General features: G+C 32.0%; 1 protein-coding gene across 1 annotated transcript; it reads right to left on the bottom strand.

Annotated features, from left to right (window-relative positions):
- Positions 1-1,520: 1,520 nt before the first annotated feature.
- LOC132543062 (protein canopy homolog 2-like) lies at positions 1,521-9,011 on the bottom strand. Its single transcript, XM_060206517.1, has 6 exons — positions 8,938-9,011; positions 7,898-8,001; positions 7,137-7,252; positions 5,962-6,156; positions 4,920-5,022; positions 1,521-4,061 (listed from the first exon to the last, which is right to left on the bottom strand). The coding sequence occupies exons 2-6, from the start codon at positions 7,983-7,985 to the stop codon at positions 3,820-3,822; spliced, it is 744 nt and encodes a 247-aa protein (XP_060062500.1). The 5' UTR covers positions 7,986-8,001; positions 8,938-9,011; the 3' UTR covers positions 1,521-3,819.
- Between the last annotated feature and the right edge of the window lie 156 nt (positions 9,012-9,167).

The following is a 9,167-nucleotide window of genomic DNA, read 5'->3' as shown; positions in this document are numbered from 1 at the left end:
CCACTGAACACGTGACTAACACTTTTCGCGGAACAAAAATATACACGACATTATATCTAGTATAGATGATTAAGTGGAAATATTTTTGATGCCGATTAAGTCTTCCACATATCATTAGAAAGTGTCTGTTTATGAAAAAAGACACATTGTATATAATACTGAATCTGATAGGAAAGGGAAATAACTGCAATGAAGATGAAGTGTTTCATACAAAATGGTCTGCGTTATTAAAGCGGTTTGGTCATGACTTCGGTTTTTTTCAAATTTTGTTACACCATAATCTAAATAGCACTACCACCCAGATCGCGCCGCTCAAGTAAGATACCTGACTATTGTATACTGAATGATGCAGTGTTTAACGCCATGGAAAAAAATATCTCCAATTTCAACATCTTTTCTGATCAGATCGACTTGTCAAAACCACATCGATACAGTATATGAAAAATCACTTATCAGAAAGATAAAAAAAGTCACAGAAGTGTAACTCTGTTACAATACTAACCGCAATATACCACTCGGCTAGAGAGAAGTTTTCACTAGCCAGATTGGTTGAGCGTCGGACTAGTAAGCCAGGGGTCCCGGGCTCGATTTCTAGCGGAAAATGAATAATGACCTCTGTTACAGAAGATTTAGACTATGCGTTTGATTACGATGTATGTTTCATACTTATTTACTTGAAAATAGATCTAATGAAACTGAAGGTAACCTACATGTATCTAAATATTATTGATCCAGACGACAAAGTATACGCTTGATATGTGTATAATTTTCATAAGCCATCCCAAAAGTCAAACGAACAGAAATCTATGTCAGCATTTCATACAATATATTTCTAAATACAGTTCATGAAAATTAAAGGAAATAACACTGAAGAAATTCGTTACAATATGTAGCAGTCCTGGATTGAAGACGAAATTGCATATATTATTTTATTCCAATAAAATAGGAAATGAAATATTTACACGGAGACACAGGAAAAGTACAAGGATAATAATACCATGTATTCCGCAACAGTAAGCGTCTTCTTCATCCACGACCACGACCAATCCTTGAAGTGCAATGTGTAATGTAATGCCACGTTCCAAAAATGAGAACAAGGTAAACAAATAAGGAACCTGCATATCTTTAAACCTAGTTTTGAGTGTGTATCTGTCAGTTGTCCACCTCTTGTGGAAATTGTGATATTATAAACAAAGTCAACTGCGATATGAAAACACGGTGTTTTTAGGAAAGTGGACTGTTACTGTCAAGAAAAGGAAAACTTTGAAAACTCTCAATGGGGTAACTACGTGTAAAAGTGATATTAAGGAGCTTGGTAAGATTAATTCTTTGATAAACTCTCCTAAAAATTTAACTTTATAAAAAAAAAATTAAAAAATTAAGAAGCAAGTCTGCCAGGATATTTTTTCTAACTTGGTCTTCCCATCAAATTGAACTCAACAAAAACATTGTCAACCAGAAACTCATCTTTTGCAGTCAAATTGGGTTCTTATTTCCATAAATAAAACAAAACACAAAGATTATTAACTCTCAGACATTTTATTCAGAAAATAAGTCTTAATAAATAAAGTTAAGGGCATCGCACATCATTTCAACCGATACATAAGTAGTTAAAGTATGGGATGATCGACACTTCAAAATGTTTCATTACATGCTAGATTTCATCAGTCAACATATATACATGTATATACATATCAACCACAAGGGAAAATGTGACCAGTTAGAAAATGATTCTATTTACATGACACCAATTTGGTGAAAAATTAGGTAACAATTCATCACTGTTACAATAGTTTATCCTCTGTGGAGAAAATTTCTGATAAACATCTGTTGATATAGTGAGGTTTTACCTGTAAATCTAGTGTTGGTTGTTTATTAAGATAAGTATAGAATGTACTTGGGTTGTTGTGATAGCTCTTTATCATTAATTTTTGTTATGTCCCAAAAACTATCAACTTGGACATCCGTAAGAGACTTTGTCTGCTGACTACTAATTTGTGACTACAAAAATCCGCTGGAAACCTGCCAGTCAGAAGGGATACTGACCTGTACATTCGACAAAGAACTTATCCAACGATTCTTACACATATGTCATTTGACAAAGGACTTGGTAAAGCTTTTTGACTTAATTGTCAAGAAGGAAAGCCATTTCACCTAAATGCATTATTAAATACAAGGTCATATCTTCCTTACAGTAGAAAATAAAAATGAACTTCTCAAATCACAGTTTCAAAATAATCTGTCATTAATCATCATGTAGTGTTACTGTCTTTGAAAACAAGCAATTTTCTTTGCTTTTCCCTTTTTGAAAATTCATTTCAAATAAAATAGTTGTAATTTTTCATACACTGTTATGATCTTTAAAATGAGTAATGACAGAAAAATATAGTGATTTTAAGAAATGAAAATAAATTTTATGAGTTTAATACTTTATTATTTCAACCTTTGTGGATTTCGAACAGAAGACAAAATAAGAGGACAACTAGGAAATAAACTTGAAAAACAAAACAAGTCTTTTATCCACTTGAATTAAAAATCAGAAAATATCTCAAAGAATCACATACTAGTGTTAATATCTAAGCTTTTTAATCATTTAATGTGTTATATGAATTTTTTCTCACTCTGTACTTATGTTCATCATATGGGTGTATTTCCAGTGCACATATCTATCTTCATGTAAATTGTTTTCCCTGAACATGTAATAAAACATAAATATAATACAATGTAAATGTATACATACATATACATACATATAAAGATTCATCTCAAAATGTAAATGAAACAGGTTTGCAATAATTCATTCTTGAATTCCATTTAAATGACAAACATACACTGTACTTTGACTCAAGCTTTCATTTTAAAGCCCATCAATGTTATTACGTTCATAAAGTATTCATCTATACATGCCTCAACTGTATCAGATATATAAATATTATATATATATGTTTAGTGCAATCTGATCTCCAAGAGTTATTTCCCTTCGTAACGTTTATTAAACGCTTGACAACTGAGAGAAGCGGAGAATGGTTTAGCACTACAACTAACAGCTACAAAAAAAAAAAAAAAAAAAAAAAAGAAGTTACTGTTAAAACACATTATTATGTCTGATTTACAAGATCTTTACAAAATTTTCTTGAATACTTGTGTCTAGAAGGCAATTTTTTCTAGAAAATTTCACCAAAAAAAAATGTTTCTTATATGCTCGTTTGAATATCATAAACCAATGCATCATGTTAGATATCAACATCATAAAAATTTACACATTCCATTGGATTGCTTTCATACAAGTGTAGCCATCTGTGCTTCAATATCGCACAACACATTACTACAAACAGCAATTTAAGCACTAAGGATGTTGTGAATGTGCTCTGAGACATATTTCCTTATATTTATGTTTGTAGCGACAGTTACTCACTATGCAGATAAAGCACAACTTTTTTTTCATCTTGAAATTACATCCTACAACTTATCAACGAAGCAAGATAAATGAAAAAAAAATCTCTATTATTTCATTAACATTCATTGACGATGAGAAATTTCCTTGGAGAAAAAAAAGATTCTTTAGTTATTGTCAGTCCTTGGCAATACAGAGGAATGCTAGATATACTGGGAATCGCCACTTTTTAATCTGACTGACCCTCAGTATTTCTGTAGAATGACAGCCACTGACCAAAGAACTGATAACAGTTGTTGATTGCCTATTTATGTTTCTAAGTTCAGAACAGGTGATCTACATGCTTATTAAAAAAATCTCGACATATGGTAGGTACATGTTGATTAACACACACAGAAATAACACTATAAATGGAAAGATTTTCATCATAGCTCCTCTTTCTCAGTCTTCTGTTCTGTCCCTGCATTCTGATTTGTCATGGTAACATATTCCTCCTCATCATCGGCAGGCTCCTGAGACGGAGAGACCTCATTCTCAGAGTCTACGTCATCCCCATCCTCAATGTCTGTATCATCACTATCACTATCATTTTCCATTGCTGCTTCATCTTCTGCTGTCATTTCAGAAGAAGGCATTGACACTTTCAGATCAGCTTCTGTACAGAGGTCTGGAAGACATACATAAATTGACATTTGAGTGAATACTTCACTGGAAAGAAAAATTGTTCATTTAAATCAGATGGAGGTAAGGAAATGTGGTAAAAATATAAAAAAATTATAAAAATTACAAGAAAAAATCAACTTCAAAATCTTGTATCACCTCTGCCACAATTGGGTTTGGTAAAATGAAATTGTCGGCATTTCTGTGTGGCACCAAAGATTCGCTGTTGTCTGATCCCTTCAAAATAACTGACATTTGGGTGACATTATAAAGAAGAGATCCCCAGCTGATCTTGGCGCCCATCATTGCTTGAGGCTTATTCTTTCTTTAAAAACTGGATATCATCACTTCTTTACTTTTCTTCCCTCTGTTTTTGCTGTTAGGTATATAGCGTTTGAAAATTCTACTCAAAGGAAAGCAACCAATAGTCAAATCAAAGATGGTCGCATGGCAACCATTTCTTCATTTTTTTTTTTTTTTAACACTCTCAAAATTAAAAGAGTGCAGCCGTGGACAAATGGAAGTCTACATATATGAGGTAAGGGAAAGGTCCATCCTTCTTATATAATGAAATAGTAATCATGATTTTCATAGTCAAATATGCTTTTTGATCAATCAATCCTAAAATCAAAAAGGCACAATAAGGGACCCAAGGGAACCTTCCTTTGAAATTTCAGCAAAAATCGTTCATTGCCTTTCAAAATATATTAGTAACAGAAAGTGTTTCATGACTGATTCATCAAACTTGAGTTTCACAATTTGTGATAAATAAAACACAATTATATTTGTTGTTGGAACTGCTGTACAAATTGTTGTCATGATTGCTTAGCAAATAAAATAGTTGAATGGGATTTTTGAGACTTACTTGCCAGTTCCCTACAAACTTTCTCTTCTGTATCAGATGGCTCTGTGTACTTTTGGAAAGCTGCCATTATTTCTTCTTCATGATCCTCTAGTATTGTATCACACTACAAACAAAAATAAAACAAAAATCTCAAATGTCACTTATTATTATAAATAAAATCACAGGAAAAAACAACTTATCATTTTTAACAATGTAAGTCATTCCGAGCAATACATGTAAATTCCATAACCTCTGTCACAAATTAGTAAAAAACAATTTGAATAAACAATAGTTTCTCTCTTTGTATTTTCAGAGTAACACCTGAATTTAGAACAGAAAAATAATCATTGCAATGAACATATGATATGAGCTAAGCCCTATACAAATCAGGGCTCTCTATCTGCCAGGCCCCAGTCCCAAAATGGGGTGTGAGAGCCCTGCAAATTTACACTGATAATTAATAACAATAAGAAGTAATCATAGCAAATAAATAACAAGACTACATTGATAAACAAGGTGTATGTACATGAACTAAGCACACATTTAAATTTGTCACTAGCAGATATAGATAATACCAAAAAAAAGCACCAGATTTTTATCAGGCATACAGTGTACTGGTATTTTTTTTATCATTTTAAAGACTTTGAATGACATACATGTCGATAATAAAACCCATTTCTGTCACAACTGCATGAATTATTTCAGCCTTTGAATGGCTACATCATAAATTTTTTTTTTTTTTTCGGTACAATTCATGCAGCTTGTGTGACCAATATTTGTATAACTTAACTTTGTCTGTGGGTACAAGATAATGTTTTCTTGAAAGGCTACCAGTTCTGAAGGTCAATCATAAATCAAACTATACCACGATTTGTCTAAATCAAATAGCAAGTGATGCATGAATGATTTAATTGTAAAACATTAATTCTCGGCATTCATTCTTTTGATCAGAACACATCCATGTAAATTCATTTTTAAGAAAATATCACCTAATTCTACAAATCATCTACTTATTTTGCAAATTAACGCAAATTCTAAACCATGTGTGTGCACAATTACTTACAGCAAAGCGGATAAGTTTCTGTTTTTCGGAGCTGATAGATATATTATGAAGTGATACAGGTTTCCCCTTTCTTGATGACGTTCTTACAACACTTTTCTTTCCTTCACTATTAGTAGTTTCCGCATAGTCCTTGAATCTTTCACAAACCCCTTCTAATAACTCGGTCAGGTGTAACTCTGATCTAGCTAACGGAACCTGCAATCGTTAACATTGATAGTTTAAGTAATAAACATTTAAAAACAATATTTTTACATTACAAAGATAATCTGGATTTTAATTTCATTGATGGCAGCTTAAGGGTATCGCAATTTTGTATCCTTTAAAGTCTTTAATTTAAGTACAAAACAATAAATCTTAATTACCACATTATAACATCAGAAAAGCCAAGCTAGCAAATTTACAAAAAAAAAGTCAGTTAATACTCAACACTTCCCAGGTACATGTACAGATAAAGGGAGATAAATTTGTATAATCAATTTCACTTTATTGTATCCAGCTTTTTACATTCAGAGATATGTGATAAAGGAAATGTGACAAGTTTAGGTAAGACATATGTTTTTTTTTATTTTTTTAAAACACTTGGTAAGACAGTTTTGACCTTTTAAATTCTGGATTGAATCACGGACTTATAATCACAAGTCTGATTGAAATAAAAATTACTTGGAAGCACTCTTTATAAATTTTTACAATCTTTTAATTTCTAGAGTTTCTGTAATAACATAATAATGATCATGTTTACTGAAGTAAATAATAAGAAAATTCCCCTCAAAGCAACCAAGAACTAATTCTTAGCGGTGCATTAGTATATAAAAAAGAATTTAAACGGAAGATTTAAGACAATTGACTCATAATCTCATGCAAAATGGTAAAAAGTTCGCCTCTTAACAAGTTTATGATACAGCCTAAGAAGATAGCATGAAAAGTGGTTTAGAAAGTGTTTACATAATCTTAAGGAGACAACATTTTGTTGAAATGATAATTTATAAATAGCAACTATTACAAGGTGATCAAGTGATATAATATATCAACTTTTGTTCAACAAACATAATGTTAATATACTTATTAGGTATAATAATATTTTAGCCTCTTTTTCACAGCCAACCAATATTTGTTGTAGAGAATGAAATTCCAGATGGACTGTATTCAAACTATAAGGTGTATAAAATGCTGCTTACCTGTTTTGTCAATTGATTTCCTTTTCCATCAATTCTAAAACTTCCAACTTGTACCATTTTCTTTGGATCAACTTCACCGATACTAAAGTTTACTTCATCCACCAAGGCTCTGCAAACTGAATGCAAACCATTGCATATGAATACTACAATTGTTGTATTTTTACACTTCAAAGCCCATATCCATGATGCTTCAATGTGTGAAAATTTAGCTTTTATTTTTAAAATTTGGTTTATCATTGCTCTTCATCCTATTAACAGCCAGGGTCATTTAAGGTCATGCCAAGTTCGGATGGTAGAGGAAAGCCAGAGTCCCTGTTGCTGGCTCCTGGTAACTGTCTCATACAGGCCTCAAACCCACAGCCCAGAGATGGTTGGCTAGTAATAAAAGCAGTCAAACACCTTGGCCACTCGGCTACTGTGATCACTTATTTTTTTCAAGATCATGCACATGCATATACTATATATTAGTATAAAAGTAAACAACATCTTTGAATAAGTCTACACCTCATCTAATAATATATGCATTTGAATTAGGTCCATGTCATTAATCTGAAGTTTATGATTGGATATCTATGTTATTGTCAAACCTCTAAGGTTGACTACAACATGCACATATTAAATATCAAATTGTAAATACTAAAATTCATGATATGAACCGTCCAAGGCATATATTACAGGACTAAGTCTTCAATAAAAACAACTTGGCTTCAATATATTCACTTGTCTCTATACATCATATCAAAATATCATTGGATATCTACCTGCACAATACAACTCCTTGTCCTTTTTTGCCTCTGTTAGTATGAGCATCAGAGGGATGAGAAAAGTCCAAGAAATGTGCAGATCCATTTTCTGACAATATTACCTAAAACAAAAGCCCAGTAATTAAAATGTATAGCAATGAATAAATCTCACTGGATGATGATGATGATGATGATGATGATGATGATGATGATGATGATGATGATGATGATGATGATGATGATGATGATGATGATGATGATGATGATGATGATGTGATCTGTCAATTTGATGTCTATGAAGGATGTTAATAATTAAATAAAACTTTTTAATCAAATCATTTTAGTTTCACAAGTACTATATAAATACAAATGCCCAGTATCCTCCTAATGCAAATGGACATCACATTACAATGGGATTGTAATATTAGACTTGTCAGAGCTATAACATTGCAGCTATATTGTTTCACATAACATAAACAAATCATACTGTTAAAGAAGTCTTGATCATGATCAGAATGGAGCCTTTCTATAGAAGTAAAATTGGGAAAATCTATGTTTGTAGGAGGAATCAATTCCATGTATACGACTTCATATTTAAACACTGTTAATTCTTTTTGATAAAATCAAAGAAACTATACAATTTTCTTTGTTATTTTAATTATTTGTGTCCCTGCTGAGCGTCGAATTTCCTAACACTATTATAGGGGAAATAACTCTAATATTCTTTTTTGTCTAAAAGTTATAAAAAAAAAGATCGTCATCATTATGGTTAATTGATTAGTGCCGGTTGTATTAGGACTCGTGCTTTCATTGTTTTTCATTGTCAGTTACATTCATCCTGGCAACAATAGACACGTTAACATTGTAAGAAGAATGACAGAGCTGATGTGGAAAAATCTGATTGGCCAACACTTACAGTAACAACAATTCAGTACTTTGCAATTGACTTATGTATATAATGAAATTTTATGATTACTAAACTTCCAAGTATATTTCAAAAACAAAAGAAGATCAACGATCCCTTATATAAAATTAGCGTTTCCAAATTCACCACTTACCCCACACGGTAAAGATTTACGAAAAATATCGCAAAGGATATGTAGGTCTTTTAGCCGGCTACGAAAAGTTTGAATGTGTCGCTCAAGATGTTAGAAATAGAGTCGATTGATTATCAATCGAAAAAGACTATCGGGATACTCTGTCAACACAAATGACAAAGGAAACATACTATCTAAATTTGGTAATCCGGTATGCACTAGTCACAACGAGCGTGGTATCGTTAAGAAGC

Source organism: Ylistrum balloti, unplaced genomic scaffold, assembly GCF_031769215.1.
Source record: "Ylistrum balloti isolate Yb309-2 unplaced genomic scaffold, AGI_CSIRO_Ybal_v1 Utg369740, whole genome shotgun sequence".
Lineage (NCBI taxonomy): Eukaryota > Metazoa > Mollusca > Bivalvia > Pectinida > Pectinidae > Ylistrum > Ylistrum balloti.
The sequence above is the reverse complement of the archived record's forward strand: the minus strand, read 5'-3'. Positions and strand labels throughout refer to the sequence as shown.